This window comes from Ursus americanus, chromosome 24 (genome assembly GCF_024610735.1).
Source record: "Ursus americanus isolate L20-20 chromosome 24, mUrsAme1.1.p, whole genome shotgun sequence".
Taxonomy (NCBI): domain Eukaryota; kingdom Metazoa; phylum Chordata; class Mammalia; order Carnivora; family Ursidae; genus Ursus; species Ursus americanus.
Window position 1 is genome coordinate 42,058,416 of NC_142150.1, and position 22,488 is coordinate 42,080,903.

Here is a 22,488-nt window from a genome sequence, read left to right on the forward strand (position 1 = left end):
CCCTTTTGAATGGCATTGGATGAGGACCACCAAGAAATGCAGCATCCATCAGCCCCTCTCCGGGCTTTTACTCCCACTCACAGGGCAAAGCTTAGCCTATATGAGTCACCGCCCTCCTCATTCCACCGCCTCTGCCAAACACTGGTCTTTCTCTGACCGCTTTCCACTCTTCCCGCTCCTCCATCACCTGTGGCCATCAACCCTCCCCATTACCGGCTTCTAGCAACTGCTGACGGGGTGCCCAACACCAGTGCCACAGACGCTCTCCCTATCTCTTGCCTTGAGTATAGGATACTGACCTTTCTAGAGCCCCTCGTGGCTGCCAGCAACCAACCTGTTGCCATCCCAGGCTAAACTCACCAGAGGCTCATCTCCTCAGGCCCTTTGCTTCCTCTTCCTCTCCCATCGCCACAACCCGCTGGCTGGGTCACTCAATGGCGTCTTTCATCATTTCATCCCGTTTGAGTGTTCACTCTGATGCCAATACTTGGTACCTGTGCTGTCCTCTGACAGTTACTTCACAAATTCCACCTCTTTCCTGGCAAGCCCTCTAGCTGGTTCCTGTGCCCTTGGCCCCTACCCAGTGGCCTCCTCTCACATTCATTACCTTCACAAGCATTGAAGAGGAAATGGCTGTTTTCAGGGGCTGATTTCAGACGCAGTGGAGGAAACTGGCCCATGGAAGCCCCAGTCTTCAGGGGGCTTATCCCCAGGAGGAAGAACGAGATACTCACCAGAGATTTTCAACACCCAAAAGATCATACAGTAAATGCCAAACTGGGTGGGTGTTTTCCAGAGCTTTGGGAATCCACACGGGGCAGCAGGGAAGGCCTGGTGTCCCTGTTTGAGGGCAGAGGAGGGCCCGGGGAGGAGGGAGCATAGCCTGAGCCAGTTTGGAGGGGAGGAGAATGCAGGAGGCCTCATTCCTCACGGGAGAATCCAGGGGAAGCTCCAACAGTGAACTTGCTGGCCAGGCGGTGTGGGAAGGTCAGGGCTGCAGGAGCAGTGGGAGTCACCCCCACCTAGATGATATTCAAAATGAGGAGAATAAATGAGGAGTTGGAGGGAAGGAAGAGCTAAGGGCTGAGGGCCAGGCCTTGCAGAAAGGCCAAGGGCAATGGTGGGAGAGAAGCAGAGCTGAGCCGGGGGAGGCAGAACACCTGTTTATTGGTCTGCTGGGGCCATCCTGGCCTGCTTTGGACTCTTCCAAGCTCTCCTTCCTCACTGACCTCTGGCATGACCAGTAGTCACAGGAGGTAGGCCTCCTGCTAGCATCACACTGCTTCGTGAATCCACCCCCTTCTTCCTCCAGGGAAGTTCAGAGCAGTAAGACATGGTTTCTGTCAGAGAGAAAGGGATTGGAGCTCCAAAGCCTACCACACCACCTTCTCCATCCCCAAGACAAGCTCGTTTCTTTCCCATCACAACCCCCCCCCCATCCTGTCTTTCCTCTGTTCTTGTCTTCACAGCGAGTTCTATGAGGGAAGGGGATATACTTACCGTGTTTTCTTCCCATTCCTTCTCGGCCTATCACATTTTAACCCCACCCTCACCCCCACTGGCATTGACGCTGTTGTCAAAGGTGATGTCATAATGGTTCCCCACCCGGGGGTGGTCTTCCAGCTGCATCTTCCCCTCAACCCCTCCCTCTTGCTTGACACTCTCCTCCATGCTGCTTTCCTTCTTCGGGTCCTACCTCTCTGGTCTTTCCTTCTCAGCTGTTTTCATGGGCTCCTCTTCCTTCGCTGGACACTTCCTACATTGATTCACTCTTCAAGCAATAACCGAGCACCTTCAAAGGGCCAGGCACAGTCCTCCAAGCTGCGCCCTATCCGTGCAATCTGGTCTCCTACGCTTTCTGTGGGCCATCTTGTGCCCCCATGGTCTGGGTGCAGACTGTTCTCCATGCCAGCCCCGGCAGAGGCCCAGTCTCATCCCATCCTCTTGGCCCAGCCCCTGCTTCTCCTGGATCCCCCACTTTGGCGGGGGGGGGGGCACAGCAAATGCAGCTGAGGCAGCAGCACAGCCGTGGCCCCTCCCTCCGCCTCCCTTCCCACACAGTCCCATGGGTGACCAGCCCCCGCGGCGCTGTCCTCTACCTCGTTCTCCTCTCCATACCAGATTCACTGCCCGAGGCCATGGCCTCAAATTTTCTCAAAGTGATCCACAGAACACCTGAGTTTTTCTCTCCAGCATTCTGCTTTTGGGTGAGAGTTCTTTCTGAAACATAGATTTGACCTCGTCATCCCCTTGCATTCATGACCACCATGGGCTGCCCCTGCCCCGACAGTATACTCCCAGCTGGCGGCAAGCTCTGTACGGCCCAGCCTGGCCACTCTGCCTTACCTCTCGCCACTCTCCACCTCCGCCCCTCTGGTCTGCTGCCTTTTGTGTACATGAATGCCTGCTCCCACCGAGCACCTTTGCTCAAGCAGTTCCCTTTCCCTGGAATGTTCGTTTCCCTTATACGATCTCAACTCCAATGTCACTTCCTCAGAGAAGCCTTCCTTTTTATAGAATTTTCCTAATAATTTGCTGTGGTTCTCCTGACTAACCGTAAGCTCCGCCTTATTTCACAGACTTCCTGTGTTCCAGCTGTTCTAGCACGGTGACCGTTAACCCATTTTGGTCCTGTAACAGCCACCTTACGAGGAGGGACTCATCCCCATTTTGCAGATGAGGAAACTGAACCCCGAAGAGCTCTGTGGCTTGAGCAAAGTGACATATTCACCGCACGATGCAGCTGGACTGGGAATAGAGACAGTGCCATCTCCAGGGTCCCCACCGGACCACACACCAGCCACCTGCCTGTCATGTCCATGGTATTCCCAGGGCCTACAGCAGTGCCTGATACCTAGTGGATCCTCAGAAAATATTTGCTGCCTGAATGACCAAATACCTGGGATCCAAGGGAGACTGGGGGTCACTGTGCCCCCATCTGCTTGCTGAACATGGTGGGAGAGGTCCTCTGGAATAGAATTCCCCCACCTCTGCAGCCTCAGCTTCTGTTGGCTGTCCTGCTGTGTCCAGAGCACGCCAGAGGTAGGAAATGCCCTTCCCCCATTATCCTCTTGGTTAACATCAAAGCCCCAGTAACTTTCAAGCATCACCTCCTCCAAGAAGACTTCCCTGACTGGACACCCCTCCCCCCACAGTAGAATTGGCCCCTCCCACCTTTGTACCCTCACAATATCCTGTACAGACTGTGTATATATCCTGCATAGACCTGATGGCCATGATGGCACTTGTCCTACTTTATACCTGATGTACATACAGTTATTATTAGACCCTTTCCCTGTTTCAGAGGGTCTCAGTTTAGAGGTTAATTTATCTGGTCACTTGACACCCCCTCACACACACACACAATGTGGGTCTTGTGCGACCCACGTTGCAATCAACCCAGTGCCAAGTACCATGTCCTGCACAAGCTGGTGCTCTTTCTGGGGAAGAAACAAATGAATGATGCTAGATCTGATGGTTAAAATTGCCATCAATTTGAGCTATCAGAAGACATGGTTTATAGTTCCAATTTCATTACTAAACTAGCTGCATGACCTTGGCCAAGCTGTTTAACATCTTTGGGCCTCAGACTGCCAGTTTTTAAAATGAGCGGGTTGGATTAAATGACCTCCAAGCTCCAAGCCAGCTCTAAGATTCTGTGATTCAATGCTAATGTCCCCTTATAGAGGAGGCTCTAACAGACTCTAAAGGAGAGGATCCGTGCAGCAGCAAGTAAGTGCACCAGGAAGTCCTAGAAAAGAGACAAAAGTATTGGTGCATATCCTGAGGCGTCCAGAAACACCCCCACTTCTCCCTCTCCCAGCCCTGCCATGCTGTTGTCCGTCTAGGCGGGCTGACAGTTTTGACGTAGTTGGCTTTTTCCCTTTTCTCTTTAAACAGTAAGCTCTTTGAGGGCAAGGTCCAGGTTTTAGACTTTAAAATCTGGAGGACCCAGCAGGGAGTTAAAAACGGGCATGTATTTTGTGGGTGATGACGCTGATGGTCATCCGGAGATCCTATCAAATGTGAGACAGTGGGCGCCAGGTTTCATCACAAGTACGCTAGAGAATGAAGAGACGGTATTGGAAATTAGGGGCATTGTTCTCCTATCAATAGCAGCTGAATTACATGTCCGCGTATTAAGGAGCAACTTAAAGGCATATAGAAAGAAATATGGTCCCTTCAAGAGGAATAATGTGGATTCAGAAAAAGGAAGACATTGCAGATTCTATATTTATCTTCCAGCAAGCTGGATTTAAGAATTCGATTTGCCCACTTTTCTGAATTGGTTGAGTATAAAAATGCATGAAATACAGGAAATAGTAAATGAGCCTGGGTGGCTCAGCCGGTTAAGCATCTGCCTTTGGCTCAGGTCCGGATGCGGGGATTTGGGATGGAGCCCTGCCGCCTCCTCCTCCCACTCCTCCAGCTCCCTGCTCAGCAGGGAGTCTGCTTCTCCCTCTCCCTCTGCTCCTCCCCCCTGCTCATTCTTTCTGGAGCATGCTCTCTCTCACTCTCTCTCAAATAAATAAATGAAAAATCTTAAAAAAAAAAACAACAAGGAAATAGTAAATGAGTACTAAACGCTGAAATGAAACAGAAAATGCTTAAATATATTACGGAAAATACTAACATTTATGCAAAACATAAGCCTTCACCATTATAAACATGTTTATTAAAAGCATGGATACTGGTAAATCTTGTAATCAGTTTCAATAATAAAGACTAAGGCATAGACATATAGTGTCTCCCACTTTCCTCATACCGATAAAATTATACAGGGATAGAAAGTTTACTAAGGATACGCAACTCACCAACAAGACAATAATTAGATCAAAACTAGAAGCAGAACTAGTAATTGTGACAAAATCAAAACATGAACTCCAAGTTGGGTGGCAAATCACGTATAATTGCAAAAAATACAACACGAAAAATCTCACCTTAAATGCAGTCAATATTTTCTTGTGGTTCCCCCAGGGAGTGTGAAAATAGATTTAGCCAGAAAGAAAAAGACAACTGAATACATTTCAGAGTTTAAATATTTAGCAAGCATTTTTTGGGGAAAAAAGAAGATTGTCATTTTAAAATTACACACCTCCGATATTACAAACAATATAATTAAAGAGGCATTTTGAAAAAAAAAAGTTGACTAGAGATATTAAGCTCATGATATCACATCGAAAGCTGTGCTTCCGATGCAGACTCCAAAGACGACACCCAGGAACTGGAGGCAGTAGAGATCAGCGGAGCAGAGAGACCAGAACACAAGAGAACCTGGAGTAAAGAGAGTGAAGCACTTGGCCTAAGATTTGCATCCTAACCTCTTGGTAGGGACTTTGCTTCCATCAGCTCTATTCCAGCTGAAGTGACAGCTGCAAGAAGAGCTCACCTCCAACAATTGCTGTCCCATCAACCCTCTGCTCCAGAACCTACGTGCCTCTCTTACTCTATCAAAACCAAACTTAACCTGCAAAAGTTCAAAGCCCTCCAAGTCTTCACACCCCTGTCTCTCAAAAGCATCACCACACTACTTTATTCATGGAGTCAATAAACACAGACGGATGAGTGCCAGCTATGCCTGTCACTGTTTGAGGCACTGGGGATATAACAATGAACTTGAACAAAAATGTGCAACTTCTCCTATATCCTGGGGCCTACATCCAAGTGGAATTCTCTCTCCAGTTTCTGTCATCTACAGGATTGTCTGCTGATTGACCGTAACGATGAATGTTTTCTAAGCATGTCACATCTTCACGGTATGTCCTCCATGATGCGAAGTCTTCAACGGTAAAAGCCAAGCTTTCTAATTTTTCAAATCTCCTGTCTCCATCTTAGCACTCAATTTAGTGTTGGGTACTCAGGGTACTCCGTAGCAAAACAAATCCTTCACGTAGGAAAAAAAGAAATGAGGAAAAGTAGGAGAACCAGCAATCCTGTCTAAATGTGTTTGTCTTCTAGCCTCATAGAGTGTTCAAGTGCGTTAATCCATTTGATTCCACAATAATCCCAGCAGGAAGCAGGGCAGGAGTCGTTATCTCTGTTTTATTAAAGAGAAAACAGGGTCCCTGATAGGTTAAGGGCCTGGGCTAATAGCATACAGCTGGTAAGAACCTCTCACAAAGCGGCCAAAGAAGGACCAGACTTAGCCGAAGCTGACAAAAGGCAGTGGATGTTCTTGAAGAAGATGGGCAAAGATCAGACCCACTAGGCGGATCCAGAAACAGGCCCAAGTATTTAGGCAACTGGCCCCTTGGGGTTGTGGCTGCAGCACTGCAAACTCTTAGCAGTTTAGCCAGGGCACAAGCATAAGGTTGCAAACAGACCTGGAAATCCCAGGGTGCCAGAAGCAGCCCCCGACCAAGCCCAGGTGTGGTGAGGCACAGGGCTCAGCATCTTTCAAGACCCACTCCTGGCAAAGGCGGGGAGTCCTTCTTTTTAGAAGTGGAAGTGATGGTGGCCTGGCCCCAAGGTGAAGCGAGACTGCTGAAAAGAGCAGGTGGATCCCAGATGCCGCTGCAGCTGCCCTCACAGCGGAAGTCAACCCCACAAGTCAGGAGAGGCAGGTCCGCACAAAGGCAGGTTATATGTCCAGAAAAAATGACAGCAAGGAGGCATTGGGCAAGGGAGGGCTGTGGTCCCATAGTCCTACAGAAAGGATCAACCATGCTCCATGAAACTTACAAGAATCTCATGTGCCATTCGTGTTCAGTGATACAACGATCCTCAGGGCATTTCTGGCTTCCATTTTTTTCCTCCTGATCAATTCAGATTTTACTTCCATACTGAAAAGAAAGCTTCCCATCCCTTAAAACTCACAATCACCCAACACCTGGTTTTTTACTTCTCCTAAGGTTGACACATAAGTACGTGATATTGATTTTGGAAGGTTTTTGATGGATACAAATGTGGCCTGGCTCCTGCCTTGAAGGAACTTATAGTCTAGTGGAAGGAGGTGGAGGAAGATGTTCAGAAAATGATTAGCAAAACTAGAGAGTATGTGATTAAGTGCTCCAAATGGATGGGGAAGGGGAAGGGGACAAGCAAGGTCTGCTCTGCTGAGGATAGATGACAACAGGCGGAGCTGGGAGAGAGGAATGAACATAGTAGGGGGGCAGCGGCAGAATGATGGAGAGAAGGATGGAAAGTCAGAGACCTCCGGAGGGAGGTGATGATGAGAGAGAGGCAGACAGAATCCAGGAAGAGAGGAAAATGGAGATCAGAGACATCAGGGGTGGGGCGGAAAGAAAGGCTAGGAGCTAGAAAGGGAAAGAGGAGAAGCTCTAAGTGACTACTTACACTCCATGTCAATTTGCCTCAATATTGAAGTATCTTTACTCAAAACTTTCCTTAAAACTAGAGGTCAGAAACATAGTAAATGCTCATAATCGTAGGCTGTTATGTGCTTGACATTGAGCTTTAAAACATTACTCATTTGAGTTAGGCATTTTCCCACTTCATAGATGAAAAATGGAGGCTGTGAGGAGTTCATTAGGATCAAACAGCTAGCAGCAGAGTAGACCTTTAGTCTCTGATGTCAAAGCTTTTTAACCACTGGTTATGCTACCACACAGGGGAGTCTTCAAAACGAACTTCTCTATTTTGGTTTAGACTTCCAATGTTTGGGACATCCCTACTTCCTCCTTAACATTTAAGGGGTGCAGAGAAATTAGAAATAGTTTAACTTGGTTGACCAGTCTATACAGTTCTCCTTCCACCCACTAAAGTCTCCCAAAAGAAATAGGTGATCTGGATTTTGACTCTTAGCATCTGTTGGGTCTCAGCTTTGGTTGAGAAGGAAGAGATTTGTAAATATCTTTTTAAGGTGCCAGGTTATTACAGCCAAAGGATCCTCTTCTCAATGTTTCTAGAAGCCACCTTTCTTTCCTTCTTCCCATTCACCACTCTGCATGTCCCTGCAGCTACGGTTGAAGCCATACAGTTCATAGTTCTCATGCCCTTCTTGGGGGAATCACCCAAGCTTTATTATTTTTTTTTTAAGATTTTATTTATTTATTTATTTATTTATTATTTATTTGACAGAGAGAGAGAGAGAGAGAGAGAGCCAGTGAGAGAGGGAACACTAGCAGGGGGAGTGGGAGAGGAAGAAGCAGGCTTCCAGTGGAGCAGGGAGCCTGATGCGGGGCTTGATCCCATCACGCCCTCAGCCAAAGGCAGATGCTTAATGATTGAGCCACCCAGGCGCCCCCCAAGCTTTATTCTTGAAATAAAGCTTTTAGGACAAAGCAGTGAGCCTCAAAATATACCCTTGCCAATTGTGATTTGGGGGGCATCACTGCCATCTGACTATCTCTTATCTTACCCTGCACATCTGCTTTCAAATAGTAACAAAGATTGCCTGTGGAAAACCCATTGTGTATATCTGTTTAAATGTTACCCACCCCCAGCCCCCATGCAGACTAGTGGGCAAATGGCTTTCCACTGGGAAAGAGCTGGTTACAGTCTGACAAACCTTTACTTGCAGTTCTGTTTGAAGTAAGTATTACTGTTACTGCTCTTAGAGTTTTCTTCGGTTTCCTCCCAGCATACCTACCTGGGTTAAATCTGTGGGAGGCATCTGCTGAAGCTGAGCAATTCACTCACTGTTGAGGGTTAAATACTTGAGGGGCTTGGGACCTTAAGAAACAGGGCAAGACCAAGTTGAGCTACTTCGAGAATTCCTCCTTCTCTTTGCCCCCAAGTACCCCAAGGGTTATAAGTGGGAAAGAAGTAAATAAAGCCATTTACTTCGCAAATAGCAATGAAGCCTAACACTTGATTAATCTGACAATGGCAAAATTCTTTCTCTTCTACTTAAAACAAGCTGCTGCCTTTTTCTATACCTACAGACATCCAGTTGCCTCTGGGACCATAGCCCAGGTGTGAAAGACTGATGCTTTTAAAATATATTTTACTGTAGTCTGAAAGACTTAAAAAGGCTTTAAACCTGATAAGGTTTTGGTGAAGATCTTCTCCACATCAGTGCTCCTGAAAATCTAAGAAGTCTGATCAAAACTGGTATCAGAATAAAGACTATTTCCCACTGACTAGAATGCAAGAGGGTAAGGCCATATTAACAAATCATGTTTTAAAAGTTTTTATTTTAATTCCAGTTAACATACAGTATAAATTGGTTTCCGGTGTACAGTACAGCGATTCCACAGTTCCATACATCACCCGGGGCTCATCACAACAAGTGCACTAAGGAACCGTTTTTGTTGTTGGGAGATATTGCAGTCTGCTATTCTCTGTTCCAGTAATTAGGCAAGCTGTTTAACCTTTCTATACTTCAGTTGCCTATCTTTAAAATGAGTACAATACTACCAGGCGCATTAGCTTGACTCCCAGGGATGCTGTGAAACAAAGTAGAGAACGTTTTTAAAACTCCCAACATACGCAGGTAGAAAAACATCCTGTGGTAATAAATACTACTACCTTAGGTTTACATAGTGCCTTTACCCTAGACTCCAAACCTTGTTAGAAACAGAAGCTATCATTATTTCCATTGTCTTTCTCTGTCTTCCTAAAAGAGTTGAAGGCTGTTTATAGAAGTTATATGATTCACTCCATGTTCTTTTCCCTCTCCTGCATTCTCAGATCCCAGGATCAGAGGTTAAAGAGTAGGAACCCAAAGCAGGGAGAAAAAGATCTGTGTGACTGACACCTCTCAGCAAGAGTGTAGCGGAGCCAAGAGTGTCGACCCGGATGCGTTACGCCCAAGCCACGGTCCTTTATGGGATTTATAATTTAAACGGGCCCCAAAGCACGAGATTGGCTGGGGAAATGCCCTGATCGCGGTTGGGCTGCTCGCATGGCGTTGCTCAGATACCTCTGGCCGAGCTCCGTCGACGTCCCCAGCCTGCTAGCCCGTCGGGCAGCTGTCGAGCCGCGGGAGCCCGTTCGTGGGCAGGGCCGGCGCGGCTCGGGCGGCCGCTGCCCCGTCGCTGACCCTCGCGCGAAGCTGCGCGCACCGAGAGGAGACATCTTCCCAGCCGGGCCTCCAGCGCCCGCCGCGGCCCGGGGCGGCGGGGTTGGCCCAGGGAGTGGGGGCGACCCGCGCACCCCTCCGTGGGGGGTGCCCCGACTCGCCGGGGGCGGGGTCACGTCCCACCCGGGGCGCCGGGGGCACCGGCGCTGCGGAAACCTGAGCGTGGCCGAGGAGCTGGGGCTTGCAGGGCCACCTCCCCGGGCGCCTCGGGCCCGCAGTGGGCGCGCCGGCCGCCGCCGCCCCCGGGCCGTCGCGGAGACCACTCCCGCGCCTGGTACCTGTGGACGCCCTTGTCAAGCGCCTGGAGCTCCCCCGGGGGAGCCGAGCCCAGGACAGACATGCTACTCCCGTTTCCTGCCCCTTCGGAGCGGCGAGGAGTGGGTGAGGCGGGGCCGAGCCCCTGCACCGAGGAGCCCCCCGAGCCGTGGGAGAACGGGCCCCGCGGCGGGGGAGCTGGGGCCTGCCCGGGGATGGCGGGCAGGCCGCCCTCGGCCCACCGGTGGGCGGGCGAGGGGAGGGCAGCCAGGGGGAAGGCGCCCCTTCCGTGCGCCCCCTCGCCCTGGGCAGGCCCGAACACGGCACCGAGGTCGGACCGGCCGGGCCAAGCAGGCTGACCCCGGGAGACCCCGCTTTGAGGCGGGCAACGGCTGCTCTGGCTCAGGCCACCCGGCCTTCAGGTTGTGTGACTGTGACGGGCCGACTGGGGCAAAGGGCGGTTGAAGGGGAACGGGGCGCTTCTCCCTACTGCTTGGGGGGGTTGTTGTGCTTTGTGGGGGGCCGGGGGGGGTCACCACCCTCCCGGGAGAGGTGGGGGAGGGCCGCCGGCGCAGCTGGCCGGCGAGGGGCGGGGTCACAGAGGCGAAGTGTGTGTGTTCGAGCGAGGGCGTGTGGGAGGGGAGGGCGCGCGGAGGAGGATCCTTGTCTGCGCGCAGGCGCTAGCAGCGGGTCGGGCCGGAGCCCAGGAAGAAGGCCCTGGGGGAGCGGGGGCGGTGGGCCGGCGGGAGGGCGGGCAGGCTGACGCGAAGGGGGGCGGGGAGCCGCGTCGGCGTCGGCGTCGCCGGGCGCGGGCGATTCGAGGCCGACGCATCCGCGCGTGCGCGCGCCGCGGAGTGTCCGCGTTAGAGGGGAGTGACGCGTGCGCGTTCACGTGCGCCCGGGAGAGCGGTAAGAAACGAAGGGAGGCTTGAAGGGGGTGGGGGTGGAGGCGAGCCGGAGGAGGGGTGGGGGGGGCGGCGCCTGCGCAGTGCGCCGCGGAGGAGCTGTGTGTATGTGAGAGTCTGACGGGTTCAAAATGGCGGCGGCTGCTTCAGCGGCTCCTCCTGTGTGAGGGAAACAACACCCCTCCCCGGCGGCAGCGGCGGCGGCGGCGGCGGCTGCGGCTCGCAGAGCACCTTCCCAGCGGCTGGGCCTGTCGCCGCTCCGTTTATCCTGGGCAGGGGGCGCTCCGGGAGGAGGGGCAACGCCAGGGGGCCCATCCCTCGGAATCCCTCCTCTGCGACTGGGGAGTAGTCGGGGGCTCGTCCCGCAGCGCGGAGCCCGGGCTGAGGGGGAGACGCGAGGGGAGCCCGGGCCCCCAGCCCGGCGCGCCGCGCCGCTCCCGCCCTCTCCGCCCCCCGGGGCCGGGGCCCGCGTTCCGGGGGGCCGGGGCGGCGCGGGGAGCCTCGGGCCGGCCGGTCTCAGCTGATCGGCCGCGGCTGCTGGGCTCCGGAGGCGGCCGGGCGGCTGCTCGCCGAGGGCACGGCGAAGAGGGCGCTCCCCGCGGCCGGGGCTGGCCCGGGGCTCGGGCTCGGGCTGCTGACCGCTGGCCCGGGGGAGGCGGGGGCGCCCCGGGCTCGGCGCCGAGGGGTCGCGCTCCCCTCTCCTGACGCCTCCGACTCCCGGTCTCCGAAGCCTGAAGAGGAGGTTTGATTCAGCAACTGTTTCCTCTTTTCCGGGTCGCCCTGACCCTCTCTGGATACTGGGTTGATCCACGGAAAAAAACGAAGACGACGTTTGGGATTTAATTTTTCCTCTCAGTTTTTGGAATCTTTTACTTCTCACTTGGACAAGAACTCACGAGCAAATTCCCCGGTGAGATTCCCCCTCCAACCCCCCCCCCCTTGGAAGTTTGGTTCACCGTGTTATTTAAAGTCTTAATGTAAAGTTTCTATTTCTTTTTCCGATGGGTGAACCATTGAAATGCCTTTCCTTCGGGGAGCCCGGCGAGATTTGCCATTTTTCCTCTCCGGCCCGTGTCTTTCAGTCCCCGGCGGTCCTCGCCCAGGGGGTGCAAACACGGTTTCTTTCCCTCCCGACTTGGGACAAGGGCTTCCTCTAGGAGGGCTCTGCCACGAACTGCTCTTGCAAACTGTGTCATTGGGTCCTTTGGTCTTGTAGCAGTTGTGAAAGGATGCTATTAACGTGGCTGTAATGTAGTTGCAAAAAGGAAAAAAAAAATCTGCATTCCCTATGGAAGCCATTATCCTTGAGAATATTTAGAAAAAAAGAAAAACCTTTCTTTTGGTGTTACGGATCGACCGTCGCGCAAATCGGTCGTAATTTTTGGAAAAGATGTATTTTACTTATTTCTATAGATGGATTCGCTCATCTTATTACTTTATTCAAAAAGATCTAATGGAATTTTTGTCCCTGATTTGCAACTCTCTTGAATTTGTTTCAGAGTTGTACACATCTTGTGTTGGGGTGGAGTGTTGGTTTGGGAATGAAAAGATCCAGGGAGTCTTAAGAAGGAAGGCGACGATTGTGTACGGCTTTACTAGAGGGGTATGGGAAATTGTTTTGGAATCTTTCTTTAAATCCTGATTTCTTGTCCTTTTTAAATATAGTCTGCCTTTTTTTCCTTTAGTTTCTAATTATCAGAGAGAGCTAATTTGGTTGGGATCTGGATTTGTTCAGTGCCTGCTTTACCTGGTCAGCTCTCTACAGATAAAAGTCCCCCCCACCACCACTTTTTTTTTTTTTTTTTTTTTTTTTTTTTTTTTTGTACTGCTGCCATCAAGGGGAGGCTTGCTTATTGTAATCCTGGGGGGAAGAAATAGTGGTGTGATCCATCCACAAGGAACTGAAACCAACATCATCTCCTCTTGCCTAGGCCTCGGACAGTTGTAATGTGATTAACGTAGGTCATGGCATGGAAACACTTGGCCCAGAGCAGAGGGGTACCAAACTGATGAAGAGGAACCAGATTTGTCCGAGAGCCTTAACTTACACATACCTTAAATACCTCTGTGAAAAGAAAACTTGCGTTTGGGGATGAGTTCTCATCTCTGCTCGTATCATTATTCTTTAGTGTTGCAACCTGGTTCCTGAGGAGGAAGAGGAAGGCAGCCCTGGAGTGGTTTCTTTACAGTAATTTCAACAGAAGAGTGAGAGATGGAACCCGAAGAAGAAAGGATTCGTTACAGCCAGAGATTGGTTAGTATTTTATTCTCTTTCTTTTTTTTTTTTTTTTAAATTTTGAAGCACAATAACTATTTTGTTTCCATTTGTGAACCTACTGTGATTAAAACTTTTCAGGTGGCTTTTCTGTATACCAAAGGAGAGATGGTGTATTAATATCTCATTTGGTTTTTAGGCCAAGCAGTTAGAGCCTTAATATTCATCCTGTTTGGAAATGGACTTATATGTAGCCTTAACTTCTATAGAAACTGTTGTAAATCAAAGGATTTTGTGGATTACATCATGACAGGGATTACTAATTTTGCAATACTGACACTGTAATAAATCTGATTGTGTTAGATTAGAATGTAAATTTTAGGGACAAAACTGAGAAAGGATAGTTCTGTATCGTTTTTTTGTAGATTATGGTATGTCAGAATTTGTGGCTTTGAGCTGGGGAGTAGAACTGTGGATTTTTATTTTTATTTTTAACACAAATAACACTGATAGGTTTAGAGGGTTGGTGGGGATTGATTGAGAAAGGGTAGAATACCAAAAGTTCTGTATTTTGTATTTTGGGAAGGAAGTATGAGATACATCTTGTTGAAAGAAATTTTTACTTAGTAATGATTTGGAGGGAATTGGCTTATATGTGCGTATGAATACTTGCTCCTTTAAGCCCTACTTTCCTCTCAGTGTTTCCCTATTGGAGTTTAAGAATTTGATTTTTGTATCCCCTAGTCAAAGAGAACTTTATTGATATTCTCACCACATATTCATTTTAGAAATTTGAATTTGTGTCTGTAGAGTAAGTTATGGGGAAAGCCAAGGAATTGTCTGTATTATGTGAAATTTGGTGAACTGAGAGACCTAGAAGATTACTAGAAGAATTTATAGTGGTTTTCTTTGGCTCTGTGTTTTAGACTGAGTTTGGAGGAAAACAGTGATTCTGTAATCATTTTCTGATGATCTCCACTCTTATTGAGAAAAGGCTACTTTGTTTAAACGTGACTGTTAGAAAGGTGTGGAGTGCATTGGCAAGTATATCCAGCAGACGTATGTTCTGGCAAGCCTTATTCCAGAGATTTGCCTCTTGTCTCCCAAAGCATGTATTGAGAATATAGTTCTTTAACTTTTAGAAAGAAACTACAGTTCTTTAACTTTCAGAAATAAATTATGTAGGTCAGTAGTGAATTTTTTTATGCTTAGGGTTTATTTTTGTTTTGACATTTCTTAAATTAAACTTTTCTTTGGGAACATAGAAGAAGAAAGAGGATGCTGCAGAATTCTCTTCCCAGGTGGTTATTCCCAGCTATATGGGGAATCATTTTTATCATGTCAGGCTTGTAGAGTTGTTGAGCTGTTACATAAATACCTGAGGGATCTTGGATCTTGGGATCCAGTCTTTCAAAGAAGAGCCTTTCATTTAGCCAGAAAAAAGTTCACATTTTTTAACAAGGTAGGGAGGTAGTGGTAAGGAGATCCAGGGAATCTGCGACTTTTGTCCTGGTAAGATTTTATTTTATTTATTTTTTAATTGTAAAGTGATTGCTACCTGTTGCACTCATTAACCCTTTCCATATCTAGCATATTTTCTTTTGGTTCATGTGCTGTTGTAGCAGTGTTGTATTAGAGGGTACATCAGATATTTCAGGGGGATCTTTCCTTACTTGGAATTTTGAGTAATAATTCTGAAGTTTGGGGTGACTGATGTCTGTTTTTCTTTGTAAGATTACATGACAAAATTATATCTGAAGTGTAAATTCATTCTGTAACATAACTTGATAGGAGAGCAATTGGCAGCTTATTTGAGTGACAGGTTTGCCTACCAAACTTAATGTCTGTCTCTGTGGGGTGTCCTCATATTACATCGGTTAAGTTAGGTCTCATTTGAGGAATTTTTTTTTTTTTTTAAGATTTTATTTATTTATTCGACAGAGATAGAGACAGCCAGCGAGAGAGGGAACACAAGCAGGGGGAGTGGGGGAGGAAGAAGCAGGCTCACAGCGGAGGAGCCTGATGTGGGGCTTGATCCCATAACGCCGGGATCACGCCCTGAGCTGAAGGCAGACGCTTAACCGCTGTGCCACCCAGGCGCCCCTCATTTGAGGAATTTTAAGACCACCATAATGGCTAATTTTTATAGCAGTTAACTGTTTTTTAATACTGTGTCTGTCTTTAAAGTAGGTCAGAGTGTAGAACTTACTTTTGTTTTGCAGTTATTGGCCATAGAACATAAAGTTTGAAAGAGAGACAAACAACAGGTTTACTTACTTAGCTTAGTGATTAAAATTTGTGCGGTCTCATGCCATATATATTTGTCAAATTGAATTACTTAGGACCTTGGTTATAGTGTTATTAAATGTTACTTCCATGTTGTTTTAGGGGACAATACCTAAGTGGTCATCTCTTGTGATATACCTCCAAAATAGCCTCTTGAGAGAGAAAACAGTATTAGTATTAAAAGTCTGAGTCCAGACTCATTTTGGAATGGCTTTTTTGTATTCGGACCTTTTACCTATCTTTAAGGAGAAAAAAGTTGTATTCTTACTAGTAAGAATACTATTAAAAATTGAATAAGTCATTTTAATGCTTTTTGCTGACATAGCTATTTCAGGTGCACAGGCTGAGTTTGGTAAATTTTGATGTTTATATCAACTTTGTGACAAGTCATTTTTTAAAGTCAGAAATAGTTTAAAAGAAAGGGCTTGGGGCGCCTGGGTGGCACAGCGGTTAAGCGTCTGCCTTCGGCTCAGGGCGTGATCCCGGCGTTCTGGGATCGAGCCCCACATCAGGCTCCTCCGCTGTGAGCCTGCTTCTTCCTCTCCCACTCCCCCTGCTTGTGTTCCCTCTCTCGCTGGCTGTCTCTATCTCTGTCAAATAAATAAATAAAATCTTAAAAAAAAAATAAATAAAAGAAAGGGCTTGCCTTTTGCCAAACTTTACTATTACATATAGAAGAGAACCGTACCTTTGAAGATGGTGTGTATGTATAGATTGGGGGCATAAGCTCTACTTTCTGGAACTGGAATGCTTGTTTTGCAGCATGGGAAATGAATGATGTTTGACTACTTTTAAGCAAGGCATAGTTTTCCTTTGTTTTTCAATGCAAAGATTAGTAGTTTTGTGAACAGATTCCTCGAACAAAGCCAGGCAGATCTCTAAGGCAAGTTGATGTACCTGGGAAGGGTATTCAAGTGAGAGGGATAGAAGCTTCAGCTTCAGTGATGGGTGGATATTTGGTTTTCCTGAGGTGAAGATGATTTATTTCTGTATTTCTAGTAAATTTAGATGGAGGACCTTTTTGAGAAATACTGACAAGTACTAAAGATGGAACTTCTTTTTTTCTTCATTTGATTTCAGCAGCCAAAGCGGTGGTGATGTAGTTTTAGATGTTTGTTTCTATCCATGTATATTTAAGTATTTATTTGTAGGGAATATTTAGCATTATATCGTACAGTTACTTAATCTAAAATGTTAGTTAGATCTTTAGCAATTACAATTGGTGATCTTTTCAGTTTTTGAAATCATATCAATTCTGAGTAATCCTTATTGCATAGAAAAATCAAGGGCAAAATAACATGCAAAATAAATGCTTACGTTAATATTGCTATACTATGTAATACCATTTTAACTTGGGACTTTTTTCATTTTTATTGGAAAAGATGACCTTTGTTATATCTTTTAATACACTGGACTATGATATGTGCCCTCAACTTATATAATATATTGTACATATCATTGTATGTAGTATGGAAAAAATTCATTAGCTCTTGCCAAAGGCAATTGTAGAAATAAATGGACACCTAAATCAATGTAAAAGAAAGTGAAGACAATATACTTCAGGGTAAAAGAAGTTATGTAACCTGAATATTTTTTTCTCTTGAATTCACCTAAGTGTAGTAGTGTTACGTGAAGGAGAAGATGTTGATTTTCTTGAGAGTTCAGTTTGTCAATCTTGATGATGAGATTAAGAGATTTTCTAAAGGTTGTTATTATACTATTAGATGTTCAATGCTGTTTATTTCTTACATATGTTTTTCTTTGAAATAGCTAAATCATGTATCTTTTATAAGAAACGGGGGGCACTGAAGCCCTAATGATATTCTCACCATTCTTTGGGTTACCCTTAAAAATTGTCTTCCCATATTCAGCAGCAATTACCAGATGATCCCTTTTACAAATCCCACTTTGAATGACCCCACTCTCAATAAGGTCTTTCTGACTAGGAATGGACTAGGCAAAATAAAATCCTAGTTTTAAGCCATATTTTCCCTAGCATGAAAGTATCATATTGTTAACAAGTGGAAAAAATTATAGATGGTCTAAATTGTTCAGTTTGCTTATTTGTAATTATTTCATTAGATTTAACCTTCAATCCGTGATGGTGGAGGAGTACATTGTTCTGAGTGTTGCAGCCTCCTTCCTGATGATGTAGGAAAGACTTCTTGCCGATTTTTGGGTGATTCAGAATGCAGGGAGCTAATTCTTTATTCTTATGCATCAATTTTCCACAGTAAGCTACATTTTGGGGACCCATAATGAGGACTGTGTTTAAGCCCTATCACTTTCTCTTGTTTTATTTTGCTGAGCACTAATCATTATCATACTTGTTTTGTTTGTGCATCTCTCTTCATTGGAGTGTAAGCTCCTTGAGAGTTTGGGACTTTGTTTTGTTTAAGGTATATACTGGATGCTTCGAATAGTGCCTGACACATAGAAAGTGCTTAATAATATTAGTAGCCGCAAAAAAGGAGAAAGTACTCCATCTACAACACAGAAAGTGCTTGATAAATATCTGTTGATATTGTTGAAAGACCTGATAAATACTTTTCTTTGCTACCAGTTTTCTTGAGGGTCAGCAATAAGTCACTGGAATGGAAGAGAGTTTGGTGCATAGGAATGAGCAAAATATGAATATTAGGTCTCGCAGTGTACATAGAACCAGAAGCTTTAAGCTATGACAAAAAACTTATGCTTAGCACACATGCCAGATGAACACATTTGTAATATTTGGGCCATTAGAACAAATGAAAAAATGCCTAGTTAACTTTAAAAGCTCAGTCTGAATTTTAAGTTCTTCCCTTAATCCTCTGTAAATCTTCTGTTTCAAGGTTTTTGCTGGCTTTTAGACAACCTTAAAGTTGTGAAGTTGCAAGTGATGGTGTTTGTGTTATTCTCAAGTCTTAGTTTTGGCCATCAAGCAAGCCCAAGAATTAATATATTTACTGTATACCATACAGAGAAACATGCCATTATTTTATGTCCTTTAAAATTTTTCTTCTTGGGGTGCTTGGGTGGCTCAGTTGGTTAAGCAGCTGACTCTTGGTTTCAGCTCAGGCTCAGGTCATGATCTCAGGATTGTGAGATTGAGCCCTGCATCAGGCTCCACGTTAAGCGAGGAGTTGGCTTGTCCCTCTCCCTGTCTGCCTCCCCCCACCTCTAAAATAAATAAATAAAATCTTAAAAAAAAAATTTTTTTTTTCTTCTTGGTAAATGGACATCCTTGACTAGGTTTCATTAATTTGCTCTGTGTAATCTCATTTTTGGAATAATACTATATTGTCACTTTGTGGTTTTACATCAACAAATTCAGTATTTATGTGCTGAGTACTAGGCTAGGTTCTCTCATACACATTACCTTGTTTAATCCTCAAAACTGGCCTGTAAGGTAGATGGTATAGTTTTAAACTTTAATTTTTTTTTTATTATGGAAATGGAATTTTTAGTCTGTGACTTGCCCAAGATCACAAAGTTGGTGAGGGGTAGAACCAGACCTTGAACCCAGTATTTCTTGTGTTACTTCATACAGAAAACAAATGATACCCATTCCTGTTGTAGAAAGTTGCAGACTGAGTTATTTCTCTTTTTTTGAGGCTACTTTTTTTTTTTTTTTAAGATTTTATTTATTTATTTGACAGAGATAGAGACAGCCAGCGAGAGAGGGAACACAAGCAGGGGGAGTGGCAGAGGAAGAAGCAGGCTCATAGCAGAGGAGCCTGATGTGGGACTCGATCCCACAACGCCAGGATCACGCCCTGAGCCGAAGGCAGACGCCTAACGGCTGTGCCACCCAGGCATCCCTGAGGCTACTTTTAATTTCTTCCCTTTCAGATGTCTGCTTAACATCCTAAATGAAATAGCTACAAATATTTGATAGCCAGTGTTTCATCATGTTTAGAAAAAGGTGGCACATTCTTTTTGTGAACTTTGAACTTACTGCACTTGATCTATTAAAACAGCAGTATTTGTGCAGTTTGTGCATATGTCAAGCTTTTTATTTATGCATGTCACTTATATCATTGTTCTCTGTTTTAAATTTTAGGTTCTTGGGGGTTTTCTCTATCTGTGAGTACTTGGTAAAAACTTAAACCATAAAGATAAAAGGCAGCAGATAGTGACCAAGCGAGTGGTTTTGGCAAATATAGTGGTGAAGGCCTCCTTCAGGTAGGTAGAGAGGAGGAGGGAAGAGGGTGGCCTTGCAGGAGGTAAAGACTGCATAAGCTTTACTATGGAATGGGATACTTATAAGGCCTAGTCTGAGGACATTCATGAGATTCATAGGACTAAAGTAGAAGATTTGTTTTGGGAGGCACTGTTGATAATATTGGGAACACATTTTAAACAATTATGAAGGCCAGGTATGGAAAATAGAGAGTCATTGGAAGTTGTGGTTTGTTTTCAGTCAAATAGTAATCTGATCAAAGTGGTGTTTTAGGAGTAGTATTTTTGCAGTTTCAGGTCAGGGATGTGTCCAAAAGAATATTGAAATAAGTTATCTCAAGGTATCCAGTACTTGATCTCTAGGGCAGTGGTTCTTAAAGTGTGGTTCCCTCACCATTAGCATCAGCATTATCTGGGTATCTGGGAACATGTTAGAAATGCACATTTGGGGGGCCCTGCCCTATCTTTACTGAATCAGAAACTCTGGAATTGGGGCCCAGGATTCTGTGTTTTAACAAGCCAGGTGATTCCAGTACATGCAGAAGTTCGAGAGCCACTATTCTGGGGTATAGTTAGCAGAAATGAAAAGGAAGGGAAAGTGAAGGACTGACAAAACTTGGTGACTGATGGATAGCAGCATGTTATGATGGAAAAGAGTGCTTGATTGAGGATCATGAGTGCTGAGTCCTAGTATCAACTTTATCATCAGCTGTTTTGAACAAGAGAGCTGTCCTATCATGGAAGGAGTTGTAGTTAGTGATTTTGAGGATTTTGGAGACAAATGAAGAATTAAGGTGGACTCTGGGATTAAGTCTGCGTTATCAGCAAGATCAGGAGGGAGTTTTGAAAGGGAGAGGAGAGGACATTGGGTGGATGTTTTAGAAAAGTGAAACAAATTACCTAAAGCAGGGGTTCTCATCTGGGTATGATTTTTGCCCCCTTGGGGTATTTGGCAATATACGGAGACTTCTTTTTTTGGAGACATTTTTGATTGTCAGACTAGGGGAGTACTACTGGTATTCTAGTGAGTAGAGGCTAAGGATGCTTCTAAAGTATCCTAAATGCACTGGTCAACCCCCCACAGCAGAGGGTTATCGGGTCCAAAATGTCAACAGCGTGAGATTGAAAATCCGTATTTAAAGAGAAATACCCAGTAGATAGGTTCTATGTATGTTTCTATCCTGATTTTCTGCTGTTAATCTTAGAATTTTAAGTCTAACACAAAACATCGCAAAAGCACCCTCAGATTCCTTTTCGTAGGGCTTTACCAAGGTAAGCATAGAGGGATTTGTTGTTACTGTCAAATTTTCATCAAACTAAATGGTTATGGAAAATCCTCGACATTTTAACTTATCCTGAAGCAACTTACTTGGATAACCAAAGTACGTATTCATTGTATTGAGATTTATTACTCCTTTTAACTTATCCTGAAGCAACTTACTTGGATAACCAAAGTACGTATTCATTGTATTGAGATCAATAATTAAGTTACAACAAGAAATTTCCTTTTGATATTCTCTTTGAAGGATAGAAAAATGAGTTAAAAGTTGTGGTATTGATGTGAGCAAATATTGAAATATAATGAATTGCCCTGTAGCTCAATACCCTATGATCATTCTTAAGAAAAAACTTTGTGCGCTGGTTGTGGCCCCCAGTGTGAATTCAGTGTAGCCTCAACCTTATTCCATCTCTTTATATCCCTGGATCGCAGAATTTAGGAACTCTGTCCTGTCAGGGCAGTAATCTGGCCAACGCACTCTTGCTTTGGACAGTGACCTCAAGATAATGTAGATTCACAAATATAGTGATCACTTATAGTACTTTTATAGTTTCCAAAGTTCTTCTCTGTTTCTTTTGTCTTTTGATCATCTTAATCTTCTGATCATCATAATTCTGGGGGGTTGCCAGAACTTGAGGATGGTGCTACCATATTGCACAATTCTGGAAGGTGCCATTCACATATCTTAATCTGTCTGAAAGATGCCCTTGGAGTTGTGTGGTGAACAACAACAACAAAAAAATTGTGAGCCTTTTTGGGTGGATAAGATAAAGGAAAAGTCACTCTGTATATTTGAGACAAGGTAGGAAAAAGCCCAATCTGATTGATAATAGTACACATTAATTGAGTGTATACTATGTGCCTGGTACTGGCACTTTACACATATTAACTAACTTAATTTTCTGCAACGCTTTGAGATAGGTTCTATGATTCCCATTTTCTGGTTTGGAAACTGAGGCATATAGTACAGTTAAGTAACTTGTCTGAGGTTATCCAGTTAAGAAGAGAAAGAGTCAGGATTCAAAGTGAGCCATCTGTCTCCTAAGCCTTCTAAGCTATACTGCTGCTTTTTCTACTTTGTTGGAGGACAGTCTGTATATGTTTTGTTGATGAACTTTGGGTGTTCCCCAGGTAATATTATCTCATTCAGGAGATTCATTTGCATAAATATTTTTTAGGTGCTTACACTGCGACAGCTACTTTACTTGGGCCTTACTTTTTTATAACTTCCAAAACTGTGGTTTCAAGTAGTGCTGAATGCTTTGAAGAGATTAAGAGGGTGATGAAATACAATTGACCCTTAAATAAGCAGGGGCTAGGAGACGTGATCCTCTGCACAGTTGAAAATCCACATGTAACTTTTGACTCCCCAAAAACTTAAGTACTAATAGCTTATTTTGAC

At 45.4% G+C, this 22,488-nt stretch overlaps 1 protein-coding gene across 2 annotated transcripts in view; it reads left to right on the forward strand.

Annotated features, from left to right (window-relative positions):
- The first annotated feature begins 11,197 nt into the window (after positions 1-11,197).
- Positions 11,198-22,488, forward strand: part of KDM2A (lysine demethylase 2A) — a 106,575-nt gene continuing 95,284 nt past the window's right edge. Inside the window, exons 1-3 of one of the 2 annotated variants that reach the window (XM_045775934.2) lie at positions 11,198-12,055; positions 12,645-12,748; positions 13,275-13,399. In XM_045775934.2, coding sequence (XP_045631890.1) covers positions 13,358-13,399 — 42 coding nt within the window. In that variant the 5' untranslated portion in view covers positions 11,198-12,055; positions 12,645-12,748; positions 13,275-13,357. The remainder of the gene's footprint in view (positions 12,056-12,644; positions 12,749-13,274; positions 13,400-22,488) is intronic. The other variant, XM_045775933.2, reaches the window with a different exon arrangement.